The sequence below is a fragment of the Nerophis lumbriciformis genome, linkage group LG05, assembly GCF_033978685.3.
Source record: "Nerophis lumbriciformis linkage group LG05, RoL_Nlum_v2.1, whole genome shotgun sequence".
In the NCBI taxonomy this organism is placed as follows: domain Eukaryota; kingdom Metazoa; phylum Chordata; class Actinopteri; order Syngnathiformes; family Syngnathidae; genus Nerophis; species Nerophis lumbriciformis.
Window position 1 is genome coordinate 39,725,631 of NC_084552.2, and position 27,992 is coordinate 39,753,622.

General features: G+C 40.1%; 1 protein-coding gene across 1 annotated transcript; it reads left to right on the top strand.

Annotated features, from left to right (window-relative positions):
* Nucleotides 1–1,069: 1,069 nt before the first annotated feature.
* Nucleotides 1,070–27,984, top strand: nectin4a (nectin cell adhesion molecule 4a). Its single transcript, XM_061960348.2, has 11 exons — nt 1,070–1,314; nt 11,790–11,984; nt 12,200–12,367; nt 14,246–14,527; nt 14,618–14,735; nt 21,620–21,774; nt 21,859–22,018; nt 22,134–22,209; nt 22,523–22,585; nt 22,672–22,860; nt 26,595–27,984. The coding sequence occupies exons 1-11, from the start codon at nt 1,260–1,262 to the stop codon at nt 26,967–26,969; spliced, it is 1,836 nt and encodes a 611-aa protein (XP_061816332.2). The 5' UTR covers nt 1,070–1,259; the 3' UTR covers nt 26,970–27,984.
* Nucleotides 27,985–27,992: the final 8 nt, after the last annotated feature.

Sequence of the window (27,992 nt, forward strand, 5' to 3'; positions counted from 1 at the left end):
GATACTAAAATTCCCCAAAAAGTGCTGTTCTCCTTGTGTTAACACAGTCATTCATACACCCCACTGGGCGGGCAGATGTATTTATGTCTCACAAACACCCACAGATCTACAAACTTCTCATACTTAAATAATCAAAACAATCCATTTTGATGGTCAGAGTGTTTTGACACTAGAAACCAGGAGTGTCAAACGTGCGGCCCGAGGGCCGGATCAGGCCCACGAACAGGTATTTTCCGAGCCGCGGGATAAATTTGCCAAGTATAAAAATTAACCTGAAGTTTTTGAATGAAAGAAACAGCTGTTCTAAATGTGTCCACTGGATGTCGCAATAGCAACCCTTTGTATCTTTGGAGATGATGCTACATATGTACAAAATAAACCACATGATGTTGAGGAAAATGATCAGACTACATAAATAACATCCTGTAATTTGATATTGGTATTTTTTTTATCTTGATAGATTGAAAATTAACACCAATGAGTTGACTGATGAACATTATCACATCATTTATTCAGAAAATATAAATAACGACAAATAAAGATAGAATGCTATTAACGGCAACATGTAAGTGTAAAAAAAAAACAACAACATTATGATTTGTACAATTTCAGAATGTGCTTGTTCTATTTTTAAACAAATAAAACAATCTGCAGTAGTCTTTATTTTTAAGTTATCGGGGCGTGATTTTACCAGTCCGGCCCACTTGGGAGTAGATTTTTCTTCATGTGGCCCCCGATCTAAAATGAGTTTGACACCCCTGCTGTATACTAACACATCAATATATATCTAGCCAAGCTGGTTGTGGATCACATATCTCAGTTTAAGTTAAATATAACACCACCCAAAATGTCAATACTGTATAATATCTACAGTATGTATCTACCATCATCTTCATTAAGCAGTTTTCAGTCTTTCAAAGTGGACGCATAGTACCAATTCCCTCCTGCCTATGGCGTGAGCAGAGCAAGTAAAAACGAGCACCTAACTGCCAAGCTGTCTCAGCCAAACCGGAAAGGTGACTTTTGGCTCTGACATATGCAATGGGAGAAGAAAAGGGAGGGAGAACCAATGCAAACAGGTGTATCCCTGACAGGGTGAGCCCAGCGCTTCTCGCCATGTGTGTCACCAACCGCCACAGAAAAAAGACTTGAATTTTGGACTTTTGGATGAAATACAAGGGAATTATGAGTGTTTTATGAAGCCAGGCGGATGGTGTGTAGTCCTCAAGTTGTGTACCAAGTGACAAGTGTACGGGAGGATGGCATCCTGGCTGAGAAGACCTACATTCTGTCTCCTGGTCCTGTGGATCTTTGGTAAGAAGACACCTTGCATGTTTTTTTATTTTATTTTACACTTTACAATCTGTGCATGCTTTGTTTTCATCTTGTCGGCTTAGGCACTTGTGTAATCCTCTTTTTCCAGGCCGTTTTTCCCCCTAAATGTGTAACTCTGATAAAAGACTAAAGCCTGACTAAACGTTCTTATATAATCCACGTTGCAGCACCCGGATGTGCATATAAAACAGGAATAACATGTGACACAATGTATAAATAAAAGTATCCAAAGACTTTTGCTGGCAAATTCAGAAGCCAAACGCAGGAAAACAGACTCACAAAGTAGATCAGGGTTGCGAAAGGAGAAACAACAACGTGGTTGCGGACACTGTCTGACATTTCAGGAAAAACCGGTTGCTTGGCCTTCATGAAGTGCATCAAAAGAGTTAATCTCCACTTTACTCGGACAGCTGCTATTAGTTTAGAGCAGTCTCGGATAGCCTGAAGTGTCCAGTGCTACTTTTGGCTGTTGCCATTTGCTGAAGTGAAAGACTGATCAAAGTGAAGATGTGGTATTGATGAGGCAGGAGTTGAAGATGAAATCCATCAAAGGCCCCGTTTACACTGCACACCAAACTTACATTTTTTTTTGCCCTTCAGTGACAAAGAGCAGATTTTTTTGCCAGTCTAAATGCTCCAAAGTGCTTCAGATCTGATCTTTTTGCATCAGATTCCGGCCATACCAGAAGGTAGTCCGAATCTAGCTGGAATCTGGTCTTTTTAAAGGCGGCTTCAGTCTAAACGGCAATGCGACCCATATGTGACCTTTTCGTCAGCTTTGGGCGAGCTATGACATTCGTGTGCACAGGGAAATATGCAACCCGCCAGCGGAAGGGGATACATGATCACAACATCCGGTTACGGTGAGCAAAGTTTTTTTTGGGTGGCCAAATTTCCGTTGCATCACGAGTCAATAGTGTGCAAACAATAAGCTATATGTAATATATGATTATATATTTTCATTCCAAAGGAATAGCGATTGACGCTCTAGGGCAGGGGTGTCAAACTCATTTTAGCTCAGGGGCCGCATGGATTAAAAAAATGTGTACGGAGCGGACTATTAAAATCATGGCATTAAAACAAAAAAATAAAGACAACTTCAGATTGTTTTCTTTGACTTACTTTGGCCAAAAATAGAACAAACACTTTCTGAAAATATTACAATAAAAATATGGAAAAAAATAACAGCCGTGGTAAAGTTTAGATCCATGAAGGAAAGAAAAAGTTAATAAATGTTTATAACTGAGTAAATTGACATATACATAAAAATGTGTTTTCATTTGTGTAATTTTTTTTAAATGAATTAAGTAGCGTTTATGACAACCTTTTTCCAAAACACAATATAGAATGTGAGACATAACAGAATAATGCATACATGCATCATTTGTTTTCAAAACGGTTACAAAAAAGTGGGACCCCAAAAATGTACAGTGGGACCCCATTTTTATGACTTGATAGGGTCCCTGGGACCCCATTTAGAAAATTCCTAGCGCCAATACTAATGGAGTATTGGTGCGTGCAAAAAAGTGGCCTGCGGGACGGTTCTAATAAGTTAAAAGTTAAAGTATTGTCACACACACACTAGGTGTGGTGAAATGTGTCCTCTGCATTTGACCCATCCCCTTGATCACCACCTGGGAGGTGAGGGGAGCAGTGGGCAGCAGCGGTGCCGCGCCCGGGAATAATTTTTGGTGATTCAACCCCCAATTCCAACCCTTGATGCTGAGTGCCAAGCAGAGAGGTAATGGGTCCCATTTCTATAGTCTTTGGTATGACTCGGCCGGGGTTAGAACTCACAACCTACCAATCTCAGGGCGGACACTCTAACCACTAAGCCACTGAGTAGGTTACTATGCCACTGAGTAGGTTATAATATATAACTACGGTAATCAAATATCATCCCGGGGTACATAGATAATTAATTCGCGGGCCAGGGCCTTGACTTCGACACCCCTGCTCCAGGGTATTTGCTTCCATATTACATACATTGTGTAAGTTGTTTACGTAAGTAAGTTGAAAAATTAATTTTCGGTATCCGGTCAACTTCCTTTGTTTTCACTTTATAAATCTGGGCAGGCAAGTAACGTCGAGGCCACATTGGGGTCTGTACTCGTTTACACTGCAGTCTGATAAAGATCACATTTTACTTGCATTAACAGTCAGCGGGGGAAAAAAAAATCTGATTTAAAAAACAAACAAACATTTGGGCCAGTTTGGCTTGCAGTTCAAAAGTCGTTCTGCCAAAAGGGGATCAAGTTGAGATGTTCGCGGTTAGGAGAGTGTCGTGCCATAATTAGCGCCGTGTTGCATTTAGTAGATATCACTTTTCACTATGTAAAGCGCTATATAAATATAATTCACTTCACCTCACGTCACTTTTAACTCGGAAATTGAAGTTGTGCTTGGAGAATAGATGGCAATCGCCACAACATAATACTAATAGAAAACAAGACAAACTGTAGTACATAGCCTACCAAGTCAAATTCTTTGTGTATTAAACATTCTGATTCTGATATTAGATAACTTAATTTTACACTTCATTTTTGCAGGAAATGTGGTACAAAAGTACAAAATACTTATTTAAAAGAAAAAAACCTGCGATGTCGTAAAGCCGCAACATTCAAAGCGCAATGTAGCGTGGGCCGACTGTACACTATAGATATATTTCACATCCTCTATGTCAGTGGTTCTCAACCTTTTTTCAGTGATGTACCCCCTGTGAACATTTTTTTAATTCAAGTGCCCCCTAATCAGAGCAAAGCATTTTTGGTTGAAAAAAATAGATAAAGAAGTAAAATACAGCACTATGTCATCAGTTTCTGATTTATTAAATTGTATAACAGTGCAAAATATTGCTAATTTGTAGTGGTCTTTTTTGAACTATTTGGAAAAAAAGATAAAAATAACTAAAAACTTGTTGAAAAATAAACAAGTGATTCAATTATAAATAAAGATTTCTACACATAGAAGTAATCATCAACTTAAAGTGCCCTCTTTGGGGATTGTAATAGAGATCCATCAGGATCGATGAACTTAACTCTAAACATTTCTTTAAAAAAAAAGAAATCTTTAACATCAATATTTATGGAACATGTCCACAAAAAACCTAGCTGTCAACACTGAATATTGCATTGTTGCATTGTAATGAATGGAATAGCCTACTTGATTTGATGTTCAGTTCATGAACTTACCTTCATATTTTGTTGAAGTATTATTCAATAAATATATTTATAAAGGATTTTTGAATTGTTGCTATTTTTAGAATATTTAAAAAAAATCTCACGTACCCCTTGGCATACCTTCAAGTACCCCCAGGGGTACGCGTACCCCCATTTGAGAACCACTTCTCGATGTAACCCGCCTTGTCCTGCCCCTGCTCTTATTCCGCCCGGGGCTCGAACCTGGGTCCTCCTAATGAGAGTCGAGTGCGCTAGGCATCGAGCTCAAAATCCTGGGTTTTGCCCACGTCCGTGCAAGTTCTGAAGGTGTCGGGGAGTGAGGTCTACAAACGCACAGTGGCACATCTGTAATGGCTGGCCTCTGTCACATATAGGTTACATCAGTGGTTCTCAAACTTTTTTTGTCATCCCCCACTTTGGACAAGGGGGAGTTTTCAAGCCCCACCTGCCCCCATCGCCCCAACAGAGCGCTAATGCCAAGCTTTAACATTTTCAAATTTATTGAACATCAAGTTGTATACATTCAAACTCAATAACATAAAATAACATCAAGTTCAATAATAAATAAAATAACTGTGCAGTTGTGGTATAACTTGCATCAAGTTCAATAATAAATAAAATAACTTCTATCAAGTTCAATAATAAATCAAAACAAGTGTTATAACTTGCATCAAGTTCAATAATAAATCAAAAAAAGTGTTATAACTTGCATCAAGTTCAATAATAAATCAAAAAAAGTGTTATAACTTGCATCACGTTCAATAATAAATCAAAAAAAGTGTTATAACTTGCATCAAGTTCAATAATAAATCAAATAACTTGCATCAAGTTCAATAATAAATCAAATAACTTGCATCAAGTTCAATAATAAATCAAAAACAGTGTTATAACTTGCATCAAGTTCAATAATAAATCAAACAAAAGTGTTATAACTTGCATCAAGTTCAATAATAAATCAAACAAAAGTGTTATAACTTGCATCAAGTTCAATAATAAATCAAAAAAAGTGTTATAACTTGCATCAAGTTCAATAATAAATCAAAAAAAGTGTTATAACTTGCATCAAGTTCAATAATAAATTAAAAAAAGTGTTATAACTTGCATCAAGTTCAATAATAAATCAAATAACTTGTATCAAGTTCAATAATAAATAAAATAAAAGTGCCACTTTGCAATCTTTGCAAAAAAAAAAAAAGGAGGAGCTATGCATTTGGCAAGACAGGGCAAGTGACAGCACTTTTCCCCGGGAGAGCCACCTTGCTTCACTGTGAAACAGCACTGCTGTATGATCAGCTCCCATTTCCTCACACAGTGCAGAGAACAGTCACACTTTCAGTGGTCGTGTTTTGATCAAATTTACCGCACTCACAACATCTGTTAAAACCTCATTGAGTTCGGGGCTGAGCTGTTTCCCGGTGAATGACACAGTGTGTGCCCGTCAGATTTTTGTTTCTCTGCAGGCGCTGGCTCTGGCTCGACGACCTTTGAGGTGCAAGTCACAAATGTATATATTTGTGTAATTGTGGTCCACACATTAGCCTGCTACCCATCCGTGCGAAAGTTTGTTCCGCTTAGCCCCGCCCCCATTAGTTACTGTTGCTATGTCTGTCAAACTTTCGCTCCTACCGAGAAATTTAAAGCCTACAGTAAAAATAAGTACCGGTAATTTCCATTTATTTATATAGCGGGTTTCACAGACAGAATCACAAAGTGATTTACAGTGTGTATAGAAAATGAAAGCATAGTAAAAAAAAATAATCTAAGAATATAATAATAAAAAAAAAAAATGTAAGTGAATTTTCCTCCCGTTCCTCGCGCCCCACCTGTCATGTCTCTATTCCCCACCAGTGGGGCGCGCCCCACACTTTGAGAAACGCTGGGTTACATCAACGAAAGGTTGTTTTTGGATTGTAAGATTTCACACACACACCAGACTCCTCAGAGGTGGGAGCGAGAGGAAACCCATCCAGGCTGCCAGACACTTGTCGGGTGTGAACAGCAAACGCATGCATGAATCACATTCTCGTCCGTTCCCACCGCTCGATGTTGTGATTCAGGACCTTTGCGTGTGAGGCGCTTTCAGCCTCGGGGCCAGAGGATGAATACTGCTGGATGAGGATGACTGGGAATTTACAGGATTGCTGTTTGTGCACTTTATCGTAATATGAGTGCATTTGTAGAAATATAACGAAGACTGGACTCGGTTGCATTAGTAGATCTCTCACATAGATCTGCATGTTCTCCAGTCACAATGTGGCCTCTGTTTCATATACGTTATGTCTGACTTGAACTCCTGCAGGTTGCCACATCTCCTGTTCAGACATGGCGAGCCATGACAGCTCGTCTCGAGTAACGAGTCAAACGACATATCTTCACTTGTACTGATAGTTTGCGTGTCTGATGCTTATCTGTCACCGATCATTTAGCACCTCTTGTCCGGAATCCATGTCATGTGGTCTCGACCACTAATGATGGTTACAGAAAGTAAAAACTCATGCTGTGCTGTTCATGCTGCATCCTGTTTGCTTGTCATATCACTCTCTGACTTAATGGATTGTTTCCAGTCCTATTTTGAATTGTTCTGATGATTTATTCCTGGCAAGGTGGCGACTGTCATTGGTGAAATGACAGGTCTTTAGTAGTATACACATACAAATGTAGTTTGGGGGGGAGCGAGCCCACAGTAGGTTTGGATTTTTGGACTATTTTGAATCGTTCTACAGTTACATCTCAAGGATAGGATATACTTTATTAATCCCCCAATTAAGAAATGATGTGGTTGCAATGCAAATACAGAAAGGCCACAAAAAATAAGGTAAAAACACATGAAAACAAGAGGGAAACATCAGAGAACATAAAGGACATAAAAGACTGAGTTTATGCATCTAGGTACCACTTCAGCTGATCTATTTATACATACAGCTACAAAAGAAAAACACGGAAAAAGCAGTAAATTAGCGAAAAAAATCAAACATAACTAAAACACCTTTTCACCACCCACATATTGTACACAGCGGTGGCCTGGATGGTGTTCCACGCCATCGTCTGTTGGCGCGGCCAGAGACCGAAACAAACCCAAAAAGCAATCAAAAGAGCTGACTCCTTCCTATGCTTCCCACTAGCTCTCAGCCAATGTCCAGTCCGCGCAAATGAACGAGAATCCGTCCAGTGAGACCGAGGGTTCCGATACATGCTCCTTTCGTCCTTTCGGACTCATTGTAGATTCACGACACACAGAGTGAGTCCATCTTTCTGTGGCCAATCACGCAACCGGGTCTATCTTTCCAAACGGCAATCCTATGTCAAGCGCTATCATTTGGCCGCAGGAATACACACTTTTCTGTCCTACCTCCATCTTTCCTAAACCTACCAGAGGGCTGAGTTTATCTTCCTGTGGCCAATCACATAACTGGATCTGTCTTTCCAAACGCCTATGAAATGTCCAGCTCCAGCTTTTGGCCGCCAATCACAGCGTAAATACAAACTGCTCGCACTACTTCCTTCCTAAATAAGAATCAAATTCGCCTTATATGGCAGTCATCTCTTTGTTACTAATGCTCCATAGTTATCCAATAAATATGTTATTGTTATTTTCCCTCATTTTGATTGTAGTATTGTGTTAGAATTACCACATAGCAATTTGCCTGTAATTATTTAAAAAAGTCGTCCAAGCACCCTAAAAGCCACAAAGGCAATAGATGACAGCGTGTGGTTTTCTTTTGCCCACACTGAGGTGTGAACCAAGTTGTACAATTTGCATCAAAATGTATATTAAAAGTCTAATACATGTGTCAGGAAGTTGTGGTGACAAACCCCAAGATGCAGAGATGGCAGGCTTGGTGCAGGAAAACATGGTTTTAATGTCCAAAAAATGCAGGTAAAACACGAACCAGGAACCAGGAGACAGGACACAGCGAACAGGAATCAGGAACCAGGGAATAGCTCACAGCATACAAGGAACAGCTAACAAGAGAAAAGGAACCAGGGAGAATTGGAGACAGCAAGCAGTCCACAGCATACAGCAAACAATACGCCAGCACTGACTGGAGGGAGAAGCAGGTATAAATAGGATAGGTCTTTATTGTCATTGCACAAGTACAACGGAACTTTGTTTTCAGCACAAACCCGTTCAAGATTATACAAAGAAACAGTGTATAGGGTTACAAAACAGGAACGCTGATGGGTCGCCACAAGGCGCCCCGTAAAAGATGGGGGAAAAGGTAAAACGCTGGGGGAGGATGAGTAAAAAAAATACAATCTAGACCGGGCTCCTAAGGGGGCCCAGTCTGGAGTGGGAAAAAACGTCCATAGCAAAGCTGATATACATATTACAACGTACATCTCGAGATATCTAGCAACAGAGGGAAGGGAGTGCGGGGTCATGGTGGTAGGCCGCAACCTTCAGGCGCTAACCATCCTTTCATCACCCCTATGGGATTTGCATCGAGGGCGTTGGATTGGGGGGTATGTATGTGTGTGGCGTATATTTTTGTGGATGCATGTTTGTGTTTAAGCCTGCAGTGTGTCTCTGTTCCGTGGCCTTGATGTCGTGCAGTCGCTAGTCCAAAGTCAACAACAACAGGTGTGTGTCCATGAGAGACAAGAAGGGAGTTTGTTGCGTCTTCGCTGCACTGTCCTTCGGGAGAGTCTCGAAGCCAGGGAAACAATCCAAGTTAGAATGTTTTGTATACGAGTGAAAATAAAATGTGCTTTTCACTCTAAATTGTCTATGACTGATTCTCAAACCTGCGGGGCAGACAGTCCGATGTGATCCAAAATCACAAGAGTGTCCACAGTTCTTCCCGCATTCTCCAATCATTTTTGACAGCTTTGGGATACTTTGAAGACTGCCAGCAACTTCCAATTTGTCGACAAACCAGAGCAACGCTTACTCCAATCAGCAGATGTCCTGTTGTCATAATTCCGAATAGGTGGATATCTTCACGTCCTCGAATGAAAGGGTCGCCAGGCACGCGGCGCTCCTTCTCCCAAGAGTCCGTCGTGTGTCCAGCAACAACCGCTCCGTCACGACAAGCAGGTTCCCCTAAACCCAAGATCTTGTTAATTTCGTTGAGGCCAGTTAAATAGTTCCAATGTTGATTTAGAGAGCACTGCAAAAAGAGGCAACAAAAAAGTTAAGACAAGACAAAGACGCAAGCAGGAGAGATAACGGAGAGGAAAGGAGAGCGTCCACCCTCGATGAGTGCCAGAGAGAAAGAAAAAATAGGAGCTTGATTGGCAATTGCCACCAGGTGTGCCAGACTGCCAATTAGGCACAGGTGAGGGAAACAAGCGCTCAGGGAGACATGCAGGAAAAGGAACCAAAATAAGAGGGCTGACAGGAAATGAAACAAACACAGAGAAAAAACAAAACATAACCCACCTGTCAGTGAGAATCCTGACAACATGGTTTTAATCTTTTCTCTAACAACATTAAATAACAATAAGCTACAAGAATAGCTTACTGCAGTATATCTATGTAAGTGTGTCGTAAAAAAAATACATTCAAATAATTTAAAACTGGGCTACTTGAATATTGTGTCACCAGGCAGAATTCAAACTGTAAATCTCGCCCCGCACTCTGCGCACCTCGCTGATAGTGCCTCCCAGTCTGCTTCTCTCTGGAAGTGCACAAAACCGTGCACAATAGCTGCATGTGCACATGCATAGGTTGTTGACAGTCTGAAGTAGCATCGAAGGATTCCGTAGTTCGTATTTTGTTGCAAAAAATAGATGTCGTGGTCACAGGTACGTTTATTTATTTTTTTACTCTTACGCACCGTGCAGGCGCTTCACTATTGTCAAGTTATGTTTTCTTTGTTTGTTTTCTCCCCTAACTTGAAAAGGGTTTGACTTTTTGACCAGGGGTTACACTGGGACTTCACTCTTTGTTTTAATCCAATGATGAGACAAATCTCGGTTAATCCGTTTATTTTGGACTTGATTGTCTCTTTTTTTCATTGAATAGATTTAAGGTGAAAAACCTTTGGAAAAGGGTGGACAAATACAAAAGCAATTAGGGACCAATATAAACAAATTACAATAAACCATTTTTTAAAGTAAAAGTGTTTCCAAAAGTACATATAGTGACCTTTAACAGCTTGTATTTGGCATTTAAACATTTAACAACCACTTGGCAATTAAAATAAATTCAACACATCAAATCAAAAAACATCAAAATAATATAAGTCATCTCACCGTCAGCCACCCTGGTCTCTTTAAACAGTTGTCTCTATTGTATTTGGCAAAATCTCCTCGAGCAGTGTTTGTTGGCCTGAAGTCTGAGCTGGAGCTGCAGACTTAAAAAGAGTGGATTTGATTGCTTCAGGTGAGAGCCTTCCTGATTACTGATGGTCTTCAGCTGTTTGGGAAATGTTGTCTGTAATTCCAGTGCTGTCCTCTGGGGGGAAATGGGAGCCAAACTCACAATTGGACATGAGGCCCTTCTGTTTGGGTGAAGGCTTTGGCCTTGTGTAGAGTTTGCCAAAATCACGTCAGCCAATAAGGAGGCTCCTTCGTGGGCTCTGCTCACCTCCCCCTTTCTCTAAATTCTGTGATTTGGTCTGGAGTGGTTGACGGAAGACAAAATTATTTGTCTTCCGGGGTTTTATTTACAAAATTAGTCAAATATAAATGCACAGGCAGCACACAGATGTACGTTTTTTTTCAGAAACGAATACTGTATGAGGCTAATATTATTATTATTTTTTAGTTAAAGAGAATAACTTCGGTACCCCAGCAATTCTGGTTACAGATAGAAAAGTGAGCTCCTTATCTTTGCACAGTTACCTCCTCTGGTGTTATATACAGTGTAAATAGTGTGTAATGTAACAATTTATTTGTAAATATGTGTAATTTTGTACATGTTGTCCTTTTCTTTGTATCTTACTGGATGTTGTAAATAGATGTATATAGGTTGTATTTTGTGTAATTGGTTGTATGTGTAATACAACATGTACCTTTACTATTTTTTTTTCTCTTTGCTGTACATGATTTGAGGGCTGATACATGTTTTTGAGTTTGTTAATAAAGAATATAAAAAAGTGTGTGAAAATGGAGAATATGTTATGTATGACTCAGATTCGAACCCTAATCTCTTGATCTTTTTTACCGTAAGTACACTCCGACGTTTGTGCTTACACAATGACTTTTATTTAGGCCCCAGAGTTTCTAGACGAGCCAATCGTGGTGCACTTAATGTGTGAAGTTGACCCATGCAAAGTTCAATTGGCCTCGTGTGAGAACTGCCTAACACTACTCTTTTGGCTCATTTAGTCGCAGTGGTGCTCTGCGAATTTGTCGAGCAGCCCCCCAACGACGCCATACTCTCCCTGGCTGAGGACGAGACTGTCCTCCCCTGCCGCTACCAGCCTGGGAAAAACGTGGTGGTGCAGGTCACATGGTACAAAGAGACCACCGATGGTGTCAAGGAGCAGATCATCACCGCTCATCACACAAACGGCCAGACAGGTACAGATAGCTCCATGTGCAAAAATTTTAAGATTAGGGGCTATTTAATCTTTTTTCAATCTCTGGTTTTGTTATAATTTTTTTGTGTTTAATTTAGTTTATAACAATATGCCACAGGCCAGTAAAAAAAAAAACCCATGGGGATGGAAAATTATGTTGACAAATAATGAGAGTATTTTGTGATTCCCCCTAACCCACATCCTCTCTGTTCGTAGCATTTGGGATGTGGTCTCGGCGCGTGCGGTTCAAAAGCAGTGACCCCACTGTGGACTCGTCTCTGGTGGTCATGAGCACAGAGGTCTCAGACGAGGGGACGTACATCTGCCATATCAGCACCTTCCCAGCAGGAAACTTTGATAGAGTGATGTCGCTCACGGTGTGGAGTGAGTCTCTCTCTTATTTTGTGTGTGTGTGTGTATGTATATATATATATATATATATACATATATGTGTATGTATATATGTGTATGTATATATATCTATGTGTATATATATATATATATATATATATATATATATATATATATATATATATATATACATATATATATGTGTATATATATATATATATATATATATATATATATATATGTGTATATATATAAATGTATATACTACCGTTCAAAAGTTTAGGGTCAGCAAAACAATTTTGTGTTTTCCATGAAAAGTCACACTTATTCACCACCAGACGTTGTGAAATGAATAGAAAATAGAGTCAAGACATTGACAAGGTTAGAAATAATGATTTGTATTTGAAATAAGATTTTTTTTACATCAAACTTTGCTTTCGTCAAAGAATCCTCCATTTGCAGCAATTACAGCATTGCAGACCATTGGCATTCTAGCTGTTAATTTGTTGTGATAATCTGGAGAAATTGCACCCCACGCTTCTAGAAGCAGCTCCCACAAGTTGGATTGGTTGGATGGGCACTACTTGCATACCATACGGTCAAGCTGCTCCCACAACAGCTCAATGGGGTTCAGATCTGGTGACTGCGCTGGCCACTCCATTACCGATAGAATACCAGCTGCCTGCTTCTTCTCTAAATAGTTCTTGCACAATTTGGAGGTGTGTTTTGGGTCATTGTCCTGTTATAGGATGAAATTGGCTCCAATCAAGCGCTGTCCACTGGGTATGGCATGGCGTTGCAAAATGGAGTGATAGCCTTCCTTATTCAGAATCCCTTTTACCCTGTACAAATCTCCCACCTTACCAGCACCAAAGCAACCCCAGACCATCACATTACCTCCACCATGATTAACAGATGGCGTCAGGCATTTTTCCAGCATCTTTTCAGTTGTTCTGCGTCTCACAAACGTTCTTCTTTGTGGTCCAAACACCTCAACCTTGGATTCGTCCACAACACTTTTTTCCAGTCTTCCTCTGTCCAATGTCTGTGTTATTTTGCCCATCTTAATCTTTTTCTTTTATTGGCCAGTCTCAGATATGGTTTTTTCTTTGCCACTCTGCCATGAAGCCCAGAATCCCGCAGCCGCCTCTTCACTGTAGATGTTGACACTGGTGTTTTGCGGGTACTATTTAATGAAGATGCCAGTTGGGGACCTGTGAGGTGTCTGTTTCTCAAACTAGAGACTCTAATGTACTTATCTTCTTGCTCAGTTGTGCAACGCGGCATCCCACTTCTTTTTCTACTCTGGTTAGAGCCTGTTTGTGCTGTCCTCTGAAGGGAGTAGTACACACCGTTGTAGGAAATCTTAAATTTCTTAGCAATTTCTCGCATGGAATAGCCTTCATTTCTAAGAACAAGAATAGACTGTCGAAAGTTCTCTTTTTCTGGCCATTTTGAGCGTTTAATTGACCCCACAATTGTGATGCTCCAGAAACTCAATCTGCTCAAAGGAAGGTCAGTTTTGTAGCTTCTGTAACGAGCTAAACTGTTTTCAGATGTGTGAACATGATTGCACAAGGGTTTTCTAATAATCAATTAGCCTTCTGAGCCAATGAGCAAACACATTGTACCATTAGAACACTGGAGTGATAGTTGCTGGAAATGGGTCTCTATACACCTATGTAGATATTGCACCAAAACCCAGACATTTGCAGCTAGAATAGTCATTTACCACATTAGCAATGTATAGAGTGTATTTCTTTAAAGTTAAGACTAGTTTAAAGTTATCTTCATTGAAAAGTACAGTGCTTTTCCTTAAAAAATAAGGACATTTCAATGTGACCCCAAACTTTTGAACGGTAGTATATATATGTATATATTTCATATTTGATATTCCTCCCTTTCCCTCAGCCGTCCCCATCTCCTCCCTGGACCCCATCATTCTGGTTGAGGGGCAGCCTTTCGGCCAGGCGGCCTCCTGTCGCGCAGTAGCCCGCCCTCCGCCCCTGTTGTCCTGGGACACCGAGCTGAGCGGCCAATCGGTGAACCGTTCATCGGAGAACGGTGCTGTCTCCACCCATTACTCCCTGCACCCTTTGAGGAGCATGAACGGGAAAAAGCTGGACTGTCTGGTGTGGCATCCAACTCAGGCAGGAGGCCCTCGGAGGCTCCAGAACAAGCTGGTGGTTCACTGTGAGTGTGAATTTTTGAATGAGTGAAACATAATCTTTGAATTGCATTCATTCGTGTTGTGCTAAAGTAGCCCATATTTATCCCTCTCAGATCCTCCTGATCCCGAGGTGTCGGGCTATAATGGAGACTGGTATGTGGACTTGGAGCAGGCAACCCTGAGGTGTTTGAGTGGAGGAAATCCCAAACCGCAAATCTTCACCTGGGCCAGGTACAGTTGACTCCACCTCCTAATCCGACTGTCTGCTTACTCAATGTCTGGTCACAGTTACCTTTCCAGTAAACTCTGACATGATTACACCATTTTCCCTATGTACAACTTAATAAACACAAGATCGAATCTAAGAACCCAACCCAACATGAGGTATTAAAAGTATTGCAAAAAACTGTCCGTGATGGAGTCATCCCATGCAGCGTCCTTATTTCTTATTTGTGTAATCTTCTACTCCTAAAAGGTTACACACAAAAGAGTAAACCTCTGTCAAAATGTGCAACTCCGCTACGTTGAATGTGCAATTATTTTTCTGACAAATACACCAAATGGTGGCGCTGTTATCAAACCCCATAATATAGATTGGCGGGAATTTTCTCACATCGTTCTAAAATACTCCAACTGTAACTTTAGAATGTTAAGCCCAATCAACACCAATTTTGGTACAAACTTTTAAGGGACTAACAAGCGCATACGTGTCAAATTTGAGCAAGATTGGTTAAAAAAACATGGCTGCCATCAAGTAAAACACGTGTTAGATAAGACAATACAGCAATTGTTCTTTAGTCATTGACTAATGCAAACTTTTTTTTTTTTACTAAGGGCCATATACAGAAAAAATTAAAAGAAAAATGCACTTTTTTTGAATTTTGCCTGTCATTCACAATCCCTATGCAAGACAAGAACACATGTTTTTCTTTTTTAAAAGCATTCTAATTTGTAATATACAAACCCCGTTTCCATATGAGTTGGGAAATTGTGTTAGATGTAAATATAAACAGAATACAATGATTTGCAAATCCTTTTCAACCCATATTCAATTGAATGCACTACAAAGACAAGATATTTGATGTTCAAACTCATAAACTCATTTTTTTTTTGCAAATAATAATTAACTTAGAATTTCATGGCTGCAACACGTGCCAAAGTAGTTGGGAAAGGGCATGTTCACCACTGTGTTACATTGCCTTTCCTTTTAACAACACTCAGTAAACGTTTGGGAACTGAGGAGACACATTTTTTAAGCTTCTCAGGTGGAATTATTTCCCATTCTTGCTTGATGTACAGCTTAAGTTGTTCAATAGTCCGGGGGTCTCCGTTGTGGTATTTTAGGCTTCATAATGCGCCACACATTTTCAATGGGAGACAGGTCTGGACTACAGGCAGGCCAGTCTAGTACCCGCACTTTTTTACTATGAAACCACGTTGATGTAACACGTGGCTTGGCTACTGAAATAAGCAGGGGCGTCCATGGTAACGTTGCTTGGATGGCAACATATGTTGCTCCAAAACCTGTGTGTACCTTTCAGCATTAATGGTGCCTTCACAGATGTGTAAGTTACCCATGTTTTGGGCACTAATACACCCCCATACCATCACAGATGCTGGCTTTTCAACTTTGCGCCTATAACAATCCGGATGGTTCTTTTCCTCTTTGGTCCGGAGGACACGACATCCACAGTTTCCAAAAACAATTTGAAATGTGGACTCGTCAGACCACAGAACACTTTTCCACTTTGTATCAGTCCATCTTAGATGAGCTCAGGCCCAGCAAAGCCGACGGCGTTTCTGGGTGTTGTTGATAAACGGTTTTCGCCTTGCATGGGAGAGTTTTAACTTGCACTTACATATGTAGCGACCAACTGTAGTTACTGACAGTGGGTTTCTGAAGTGTTCCTAAGCCCATGTGGTGATATCCTTTACACACTGATGTCGCTTCTTGATGCAGTACAGCCTGAGGGATCGAAGGTCACGGGCTTAGCTGCTTACGTGCAGTGATTTCTCCAGATTCTCTGAACCCTTTGTTGATATTACGGACCGTAGATGGTGAAATCCCTAAATTCCTTGCAATAGCTGGTTGAGAAAGGTTTTTCTTTAACTGTTCAACAATTTGCTCACGCATTTGTTGACAAAGTGGTGATCCTCGCCCCATCCTTGTTTGTGAATGACTGAGCATTTCATGGAATCTACTTGTATACCCAATCATGGCACCCACCTGTTCCCAATTAGCCTGTTCACCTGTGGGATGTTCCAAATAAGTGTTTGATGAGCATTCCTCAACTTTATCAGTATTTATTGCCACCTTTCCCAACTTCTTTGTAACGTGTTGCTATAATCAAATTCTAAAGTTATTGATTATTTGCAAAAAAAAAATGTTTATCAGTTTGAACATCAAATATGTTGTCTTTGTAGCATATTCAACTGAATATGGATTGAAAATGATTTGCAAATCATTGTATTCTGTTTATATTTACATCTAACACAATTTTCCAACTCATATGGAAACGGGGTTTGTACTTATTGTTAGGAAAATATCTAAAAATAATAGAATTAATGGCCATTTTTAAAACATAATTTAGGTCACCACTCTTGTGTTGAAGTCATTGCATCCAACAGAGATGTACCTAATGATGTGCCCGGTTAGAGTATATTTTAATGCTCGTCATCGCCGAAGTCGTGGAAATCATACCCTCCAGTTGAGCAGAGGTGAGACTCTCTCAAAACATTCTGCTGACTCAGTGGAAAGTGACAGATTTGGCTTTGTTTTGCTTGTATCTATGACACGCGAGGTGAGCGAGTCATCTTTGGCTTGCTTAATGCAGGGTTTTTAAACTGTCATCAAGGTGTGTCCAACGATGGTGTTAGGTGCCACAAAAAAACAATATGTGCCCCTTTTTGCGAGGCGGGGTGAAAAAAGGCTCGCTGGATCCTAGCATTCTACTAGGAATGCTGTTGTTGTCAGCAGCAACACGCCTTGAGTCAAAGCATGCAAACAAGACCGTCAACCTCACGCACACGTGGCGAGTAAAACCAGTCGGCTTTGTCAATAACAGACGTTGGGTGAAGCAATCCCTGCTTATGTGCTTCCGTCAATGTCGGGAAGGCCGGCAGGAGGTGGGGGGAATGGAAAGGCAGCCCAAATGATACAGGAAACAGTAAAAGGAAGTGTAAGTGCTTGGTTTTTTTGTGACGAGGTCATTGGTGACATTTAGAAGGAAACTGTAATTCAACATCTTCCCCACTAGGGAGAATTGGCCTGCCACCAAAATAGACGATGACAGGTGATGCATTGTGCTGGTCTCCTAATGTGCATTGCTACTTTTTTGTGCCAAAATTGATTCAAGTTGTATTTTGTGGCATGCAGTTAAATACAGAAAGTTGCAGTGTTCTTTTGTGCACAGCTTTGTTTCAGCTGTGCTTGTGTTGGGTGTGTTGGTTGGCTTGATTGGTGATCTGGGACAGAGTGTGGGTGGGGTTGGATGCCTTTTGTTTATTTCTAATGTTGTTTTTTAACGAATCACTTTGCGATACATTTAATGAACATTTAATTTTTTGTGCATTTCTGTCACTGGATTATCTATTTATTCATTAATTTATACTTAAAGGGGAACTGTACTTTTTTTTTAAAATATTTCCTGTTCACAATCATTATAAAAGGCATGACGACGGATGTTATTTTTCTTTGCATTCTAAATATTAAATCAAAAGTTTGCTTACAATGGAGCCTATTGAAGCCGCTCTATCCTGCCTATAAAGCCCTTAGAAAACATCCAAACACCTCCAATTTAGGTTTTATATACATAATGTAAGTATATATGTAATGCATTAATGGGCACATTTATAATGATATTTAATATCTTTGTATTTTGATCATTTGAGGTACATGCATTACCATTAAAAACGCATCACGTTTTATTTTTTTTCTTCTTTATCACTTACTGTGCAAAGTCTGCTGTCATTAGGATGCCGACTGCTGGGATGTTCATATATTCTTATTTAGGTGAAGAAGGACTCATAATCTTCACAAAGAAACGGTGTGGGGGAGCGGGGGAAACACTTTTCATGTCGTCTTCCCCAGTTTTGGGTCCTAAATGGCTGTCAAAGTGGTAGCAACTTGTCGGAATACCAACTCAGACTTCTTCAGTCCAGGTAAGATGCATGATTTATGATCTAGAATAAATTGATCTAGATCGAATAGATCTAGAGCAAGGAAGCGAGAAAGCAGCAGACCATTCGAGGATTTAAACATAAGCACACACATAATTGAGCACGGCGCGGCTATAAATAGTTTGCCTGCGTTAGCGCTTATAGTAACAATATCACTAATACTTGGTTAATATTCAAGTCAAATGTAAATGGGGTATTGTTGGCGGTTTTTAAATGGTTATTTATTGGATTTTATGGGCAAAATAGAGAAGTTCCCACTGGCTCTGCTGTAAGCGGACTTGTATTTACTTTTATTTACAAGTTAGAAAGCATTAAAAAAAAAAAATGTATCGCCTTTTCTTTCATAATGATTGTGAATGACAGGCAAAATTCCCCAAAAAAGTGCAGTCCCCCTTCAATACCATTACTTATTCAAACATATTATATTTTATATTTATTACCAGTTCTACTTATTGTTGTTTTCCTTATGTGATTTTTTTTTTAACCATCAGCGGACAAAGGCTGAGTTTTTAGTCAATTTCTGCTGTTTTTTTTCCATAACTTTTGGTGTGTTACTCCATTTGAGATAATAAGAGGGTTTTTCATGTTACGTTTTAAAATGTCAATGTCTAATGCTTTCACAGGTGTATGATACACTGGCAGTTATTCGGCAATACCCCAAAACCAAACAGTACATATAACCGCTTCATTTTTTTCCCTTAATGTGATGCAAAACAGCAGCCGCAGAACAGTTCCAGTCTTGATGGAGCACATTGCAGGCGCTTAATGATTATATTTGCATCTCCTCCTTCCAGTATTGTGGGTCAGCATGATCAGCATAAAAACATTTTGGATTAATATTTTGTTTGACACCCCCCCCCAATATCTTTATCAGCCTTAGCCTGAAACAAAAATACCAAACATAATTATTATTTTAAAACTTTTGAAAGTTTATATTATATCACAGTTAGTACAAATAATAATATTTTACACATTTGCATAGCAAATTATTTTACTAATTTAAACCTGTGACATTATCTGATCAAAAGGCCTTCAAAATAGTCAAAAACAAAGGCTTGATATTTTGTATAGGACTGAAGTTTATTGAGAAAATTGAGCAAAACAAATGTAAAAAACTCAATAATAATAAATCCTAGTGGAGGAAACAGGTGGTAGAGGTGAACGGCACCGTGCCCCCCCCCCCCACCCCCCCCCCCCACATCAACCTTAAGAAAGTCAGTGACTTCACTATAAAAGTGGGTGACATTGTTATCACCAGGAAAGATGAGGTCACCTACCTAGGTTCCATTCTAGAGGCTAATCTTTCCTGTGATTAAATGGCAACCAAGGTAATCAAAAAGGTCAACCAACAAACGAGATTTCTCTACAGAATCTCCTCTCTGGTCAACAAAAGCACCATGAAGATTCTAGCGGGAACTCTCGTTCAACCCTTTTTCGATCACGCTTGCACCTCCTGGTACCCTAGCACCTCCAAAACCCTCAAATCTAGACTCCAAACATCCCAGAACAAGCTAGTCAGGTTACTTCTAGACCTCCACCCCAGATCACACCTCACTCCTACCCACTTCTCCAAAGTGGGCTGGCTCAGGGTGGAGGACAGAGTAAAACAACTTGCACTGAGCCTAGTCTATAAAATCCGCTACACCTCCCTGATACCGAAGTACATGTCAAACTATTTCCTTAACGTAAATGACCGCCATAACCACAACACCAGAGGGAGCTCCACTAACCACGTTAAACCCAGATTCCGAACTAACAAAGGTCTTAACTCATTCTCTTTCTATGCCACATCAATATGGAATGCACTCCCAACAGGTGTAAAAGAAAGGGCATCTCTATCCTCCTTCAAAACCGCACTAAAAGAACACCTTCAGGCAACCACAACCTTAAACTAACACCCTCCCTTCCACATAATACCTCTTCGGATTGTAAATAATAAAATGTAAATAATCAAATGTAGACACCTTTTCTTATACTTTCTAAACTCTCTCTCTATGTCCACTACTTGCTGTACATATCCTACCAAGTCAGTCCTACACTGTTTCAATGTCCATTTCTCTGATGATGCAATTGTTGATGCTGATTGTTGATGACTGATGATAACAACCAAACCCCCCCCCCCCCCCCCTTCCATATCCCACACCCGGGGTGTGGGATATGGGGGGGGTGTAAATAATGTCAATAATGTCAATAATTCAATGTATATACTCTGATGATTATCTTGTGTGATGACTGTATTGTGATGTTAGTATATATTTGATAGTATATATCTGTATCATGAATCAATTTAAGTGGACCCCGACTTAAACAAGTTGAAAAACTTATTCGGGTGTTACCATTTAGTGGTCAATTGTACGGAATATGTACTTTACTGTGCAATCTACTAATAAAAGTTACAATCAAACCCTTAAAACTGTTTTTACTGACTTTTACTGTATGTCCTATTTGGCTCTGAAGATAATTTAATTTGTATGTTCCCTGAAGGTTTATATCTACTGTATCTTTACTTTATTTTTAACATTGCACAAGTTATACAATGTCATTTTTTTTGTATTTTTCTAATTGTTTTTGCTCATTTGTATAATTGTATTAGTAGTTTCTTTTATCACCTTTTTCACCTCCTTTTGTTTCTTTCATCACAGCATTAGACCACATATGGTCTAATGGTGACACTTTAAACACAGGAAGTGAAAAAAATATATATATATAAGCAAAGAAAATATTGCAACTATTGTAGAATACAACAGTAATAGACACTGAGAAGATGTATGATTCTATAAGCTCAATTTTTTTCTTGCTTCTCTTCTGACATGTTGAGTTACTTTCTTGATGTAACTTGTTATTCATGTCTGGAACTATCAATACCATAAAAAGAGATCAATTCTGTTCCACTTTTGTGTTTTGAAAATTAAAGTGTGGGTTTGTTGTGTTTGCAGACTGGGTGACAAGTTGCCCGAGGGAGTGATCTCTCATCCCAATGGAACCCTTGAATTCGAGCGCCCCCTCATCCAGTCAGATGCTGGAACCTACCAGTGCCTGGCGAAGAACGCAGTGGGAGTGGTCACGGCGGAGGTGGAAATTTCCGTAGCAGGTGGATGTCTGATCAACAGGTCACCCTTTGACCCGTCATGCAAACACCGCCGGTAAACTCTATGCTTTCCTTCCGCTACGGCAGAGTCTCCCGCGAGTCAGTCGGCGATGGAGAACAAGATCATGATTATTGTGGGCGCCATCGCCGGGGCGCTGCTCATCCTGATGCTGGTCATTGTCATCTGTGTTACCTGCCACCACAAGAAGAAGAACAAGATGTTGAAGAGGCAGCTGACTGAGAAGAAGTATGACATGATGCACTGGTCACACCATTAGGTACACTTGCTACTAGGTGTACCTAATAGTGAGTGTATGGAAGCACACAACACATCCTTATTGCTTGGTTTTATAATTGTCCAGGGAGGAAATAAGCACTATGTCCCGCCAAGCATCTTTCAGGAGGATGAACTCGGTTAGCACAGATGCAAGAGGAGCGGTACGTGTTCCTTTCTCATTTATTCTTGTTCTCATCTTAATTCTTAACCCAGTTCTGCCTTTGCGGTGCTCATCCACAAGCCAGCAGGGCCTCATACATCAAATCAAGGCTTCATGGCAAATTGATGGACTCAGGCATTCATTTTTTTTTCTCTTTAACGATAGAGAGATAATGTGGCGCTATATAACTATTCTAGGATGACATATGAGATCTTCTTGCTGTCGTTTCAACCTACTTTGTCTCTCAGAGGAAACGGGAAAGTCTGACTGGAGCAACTTTGCGACTTAAGTCTGTCTGTTTCCTGTCGTTGCAGACGGAGGAGAGCATCCCGCTGAGGGTGGAGGGAACCGTGAGGACCAGCATGTCCTCTCTCGGGGTCAGTCCGTTGGAGCAAACTTTAGCTCCATTGTTTCACGATTGAGGAGAACCTCAGTTCATCACTGTCTTTTCCTGTGGTGATAGGAGCTGGCTCAGAGTCGCGACAGCCGCTCCACTCTCTCGTGTGGAAGGGTCGGAGGGGGAGCGTACGACTACATGGGTCGACCCGTCCTGCACAACAACTCACGAAGGGGCAGAGAGAGGCCCCTGGACCGGGATGAGGAGAGCCGAATGAGGGTGGAAACATATGTGAGGGACAGCAACATATCTCTGGTATGGGCTCACTAACAATGCCTTTAGAACAGATGCTCACTCTATTGACGCCTTGAGTTGAGCTGGACAATAAGCCGACAGCTCGAATTTTTACCTCTTTGGCTCACACTCTTGACTCTCAATCAGGCCACCTCTGAGGTTTCATCCCCAGACAGGATGCAGGTCATTGACTCAGGGGGTTATCATTTCAGTACAAGTCATACTCTCGACTGAAGTTCAGTAATCTGGTTCAGACCAAAAATTTGAAAAAAAAAATGTGGGGCCTGATCTGCTAAGATCCACAATACACATACTAAATAGCGTGTGTAAACTATAAAATTAGTGGACGTTTTGCGGTTGATATACTAAGACTGCGTGCACAATTGGTAACAAGTGCAAAAGTGATGCAGACTTCCCTATTTAAATGGGGATTTTGCATGTATACCGGCTGTCACTATAGAAACACTCATTTCCTTCCACATATTGCATCATATGGTCCATTCTGTGGTGTTTTATCATGCAGCACACAAATATAAAATGTACCACCTTTTCTGGGCTATATATAAGCGCAGTCTTGACAACAGAACCCATGCTGGGAGGTGCTGCGGTGTTATGATGGTGCATCTGGATTCTCTGGAATGATCCAGACCCAAGAAAATTAATATTGCAAGATGTTTTTTCATATAGGAGATATGTCAGTAATAATATTCATTTCATTCAATATTCAAGATTCTTTATTGTCAATGTGTGACCATAACACAATTTATTATTCTTGTATCTTAATTGAGGCTCTCAATTAAAGATATAAGAATCTGAGAGCCGCGAGCCGCCATGATATCTCCTAAAGCAAGCAGAAACCAAAATGTATCAATTTAATTTGTTTAATCAGCCCCTTAAGTCACCCAGCAGCTATACAATTAGAAAATGGCATTGCTGATGTGGCTACATGTCAAATGTTTTTCAAATATGTTCACACGCACGCAGATGGAAAATCCTCACTTCGTCTGGCTTTGCAGTGATTGCCCCCTTTCTCGCAGCCATTTGTGTGTTTCTGTGCCGCTTTGCACGTACATTCATTATGTGCTAAATATAAACGCCAAACAGCAGCAACAGAACAGTTTCATTCTTGATAAATCACATTGCAAATGCTAAATGATTATATTTGCATCTCCTCTATCCAGTATTGTGGGCGTTCTGATAATCCGTATCTGCATATACATGAAGACAGACACACTAAATGGATTGTGCTCACTATTTTGCTAATTTAACAGATGCCATCCTGTGCGTACAAGCTTAGTAGATCAGCTTTGCGTGTGCTATCAAGTTTGCACATGTTTTCGTACTCGCAAACCTTTGGTTGATCAGGCCCTTAGTGCGCACTTTGGTGAGCTTCGTTTTAGTGTTAATGCTCTTAGTTTTGTCATGACACCAGTAAAGAACATAGAGATGTGGACAACATTTTTGACACCCTTCTCTAAAAGAAAGAGAAACCCACAATGGTCACTGAAGTAACATAAAACAGTGGATTTTGCAAGAATGCACACTTACCAACTACACATTTTCTTTTAGACAAATCCAGCAGGTCAGCTCAACTCTGTTTAAATGAGGCGTACAGAGAAAAGAACATAGTAGGTACACAGTAGAACATCAACGAATGGGCTCAATTGGTTCTGTGACAGAGCTCTTAATTCAAAACATGTGTATCTGAAATCGACGATGCCCATTGAAATGAATTAATCAATTTAACAGCACAATTTAAATGTAACGTGCCTTTAAAAAAAAAAAAAAAAAGTTTTGATAAGAAATATTGTATTAAAAACAATACAACATAATGTACTACTTACAACTAGAGTGTTTTGATGAAGTAAGTAATACAATGAACAGCACTTACCTTGGAGAGTAAACGTCTACGGCAGTAGCGTGTCCAGACTATTTTTTTAGGGTTGGAACTAGGTACAGTAGTGGCGCTTAGTTCTGCAGGGGTGGCACCCATACAACATTCAAGTCTACACCAGGAGCAGCTGGCTCATAGTAGTTTACCACAGTTACCACCACCAAGTATGGAGTGAATTTTCTTGGAAGACAATTGTCGACATTACCGGTACACAATATTGAAAAGCTGTGAGCTATAACACTACGCCAGACAACTTGCAAAATACAAATACAGTATGTCAAATTTTCTTTTTAATAAAGTAAAGTTGTAACATTAATAAACGTTTATTTAAATTTCAACAGATTAGGTCCTCATTCAAATCCACTCTTTACATTGCTGGCAACAAAAGGTAAAGGCTAAACATCAGAATGTTCTGAAGTGAACTTCTATGAAACGTGATTTAAATCATAATGAACATATGTGTGAAGGATTGAATTAACTGGTCTGGCAAAGGCTTCTATCAAACCTGAGAGTGCTGGAGAGGTTTACTCATGAGGAGCAGGCCAAAATACGCTTCATTGACAGTTAAAGGCAGTGCTTGATTGCAATAGTTCTTTCAAAAGGTTGTGCAACACAATTTTGGGTTACCATCATTTGTATCTATGCCAGATTTTATTTTTTATATGTTCTCTGCTACTACAATTCAAGAGCAATGTTAGATTTATATTTATTCATTTTAAGGACATTTATATACTCCCCTGTCACTTTCCAATTATTTCAGTGAAACTTGTGGGTTTTCCCTCTTTGGCATAAGTGTACTTTGACTTAGTGTGCATACATAAAGTAAGGATTTGATTGAGCAGCTTTTTTCACACACTGATGTCACAAAAAGCTTCTAAACCAGGGGTTCTAAATCGTTTGACCTTGAGGCCTAACTTTTTCACTACATAGAGGCCTGGGTCCCACTCAAATATTAACACTGAATTAGTAATCTTACTCTTGATCGTAATCAAGAATTATATCTAACCTATTCACAGTTTAACAGGATAGATCATCGTTGTCAAATGATATGAAACCGTGTATTAATCACAAAGACTATTATCAAGATTTAGGTCAGGCTACTTACAAGATAAATAGTATACTGCAAAAGGAGGGAAAAAACTGATAAAAAATAAGTTTACATACTATTATGATGTAGTAAATCAATTCTAAATGTATCAAAAATGAATAATGATGATAATAATGTTTCTGAAATAAACTCTTAATAAAATGCATGTGAAATTAAAATACAGCTTCACCACTTTAGTCATAATTTTTGCGCTTAAGACTTTAGCCTCAAACTTCTCTTTGTTTAAGATTTTTATGACTGCCCTAAGTGGTGGAAAAGTGCATTACAACTGAGTACCGCTGCAGCCCATACGGACCACAGCTGAGAAACAGATATTTTTGGCGGCCCTCCAGGGTGCGCTCATGGACCAACAATTGGCAACAATGGCTCTCTCTATGGTTAAGAAAGAATGCTTTACCATACTTTTTAATGAGGCAGCACAGCAGAGAGAGGGCCCTTCCAACACATTTTCTCTTCCATATTTGTCATTTATTGATGCTTTTTGCTGTCAATTTAGCAATGGTGTGTGGCTTTGGTCCAGCGCAAGTGAACTGAACCGCGAGTGGGGGGATACCCATCTCGGTTTATGCTTGTTTGGTGCAAACCAAGATTTGGATGATCGTGTTAACCTTGATCCAACGAATTGTACTAACACAGCAAAGGCACCAGAGTTCCTTTAAACTGAGCCAAACATGACAAGTGTGAACAAACCTTTAAATATGTCTGAATCATTGTGGATATTGCATAAGATGTTTTTTTTGTGTACCTTTGCAGCAGGAATACCGTCTGCATCCTCCTCTTGTCCCACCATTGCTGCCTGTGGTCCAATCGTCGACGGAGGTTGTTGGGCACCTGAACGGCTCGGCCGAGGGGTGCTCGAGGCCCACCAGCGCCACCCGTTCCCTGCAGCACTCCTCCCTGAGCTGCAGCTATCCGCCCGTGATGGCCGATGACGACAAGGTAGATGAAGGCCTCGGGGGTCCTGGCAGGCGGGAGCACCCTGGCGACAGAGAGAGTGTAACCAGCAGCTCGCAGGTATCTGAGACGGGCTACCAGCTCATAAACGGCACCATGAGGTTCAAAGCAACTCCAAGCCCCACCATGCTTAGCCCGCATGCCTCCTTGGTGCACAAGGCCCAGATTGTGTAGCAAGAAAGGGGTCACAACATACAGTTTACACAAAAAAAAACTATTTAAAGGGAAATCTACAAAGGGCTGGACTTGCAGTTTAATTTGCGCACAGTTTGGGACAGATCCAAGACCTGTGGTTGTGTTATTTCCTCTTACTGTCCTCCATAGACACTAACATTTCCCTCCATGCAGTACTGTGAACCGCTTGTGTCAAACTTTTACAGATTTTGTACATTACCTGTATATTTCAGTAACTTTTTTATGTATGTAAAGTATTTTAGGGGTTAAAGGGCCTGTTTGCAACCTAGGTCCACCGAATAAGAGCCGAGTGTGCTGGACACTGGGCTTAAAGCCTAAATTGTCAGTTTAAAGCCCAAGTTGTCAATTTGATGTCCAGCACAATCTCTTAATCTCTTTACCAACAATCACCTTGGCTGTCGTCGTCCATTACATGTGCATATGCTCCCTTTTCGTGCACGTGAGACAGCGGTGAGTGACAAGCCTTAATGTGAGATAAATTATTTCAGCCGATGAGCAATTTTTTATTCAATATAACGAGTCATTGTGAAAAATAAAGTCATTTAGAAAATATATGTCTTGTTAAACCACTAATACTAATATAAGGTAACATCAATTTAAACCGTGGGCAAGTTGCAAACAATCCCTTTTGAAGTAAAAAAAAAAAAATTGCAGAAATGGAGTATTATTTTGTTTCATGCACATATTATACATATGTTTAAGAAATATTAGAATACAATTTGACTAAAGACTCAAAATTACTTTTTGGTTTACAATCGTCTCCATGTTGAAGGTTGGATTATTTGCCTACAGCGCCTCCCAGTGTGCAGTACTGTGCAGGAATTGGGACACTCCAATAATGTTGAAAGGCAAGACAATTATTGGACCAGTGCCCTTAATTTCCATTACCCGTGGATGTCCATCCATCCATCTTCTTCCGCTTATCCGAGGTCGGATTTACCCGTGGATGTGCTTGGGGTGTATTTTATGTAAAATAAAAACTACTTTTTACAACTATGCCTT

Coding starts and splice junctions, on each gene's coding strand:
- nectin4a (XM_061960348.2), top strand. CDS start 1,260: ATGGCATCCTGGCTGAGAAGACCTACATTCTGTCTCCTGGTCCTGTGG. Junction 11,985..12,199: donor TCACACAAACGGCCAGACAG/GTACAGATAGCT, acceptor CTCTGTTCGTAG/CATTTGGGATGTGGTCTCGG. Junction 22,210..22,522: donor GCACAGATGCAAGAGGAGCG/GTACGTGTTCCT, acceptor CTGTCGTTGCAG/ACGGAGGAGAGCATCCCGCT.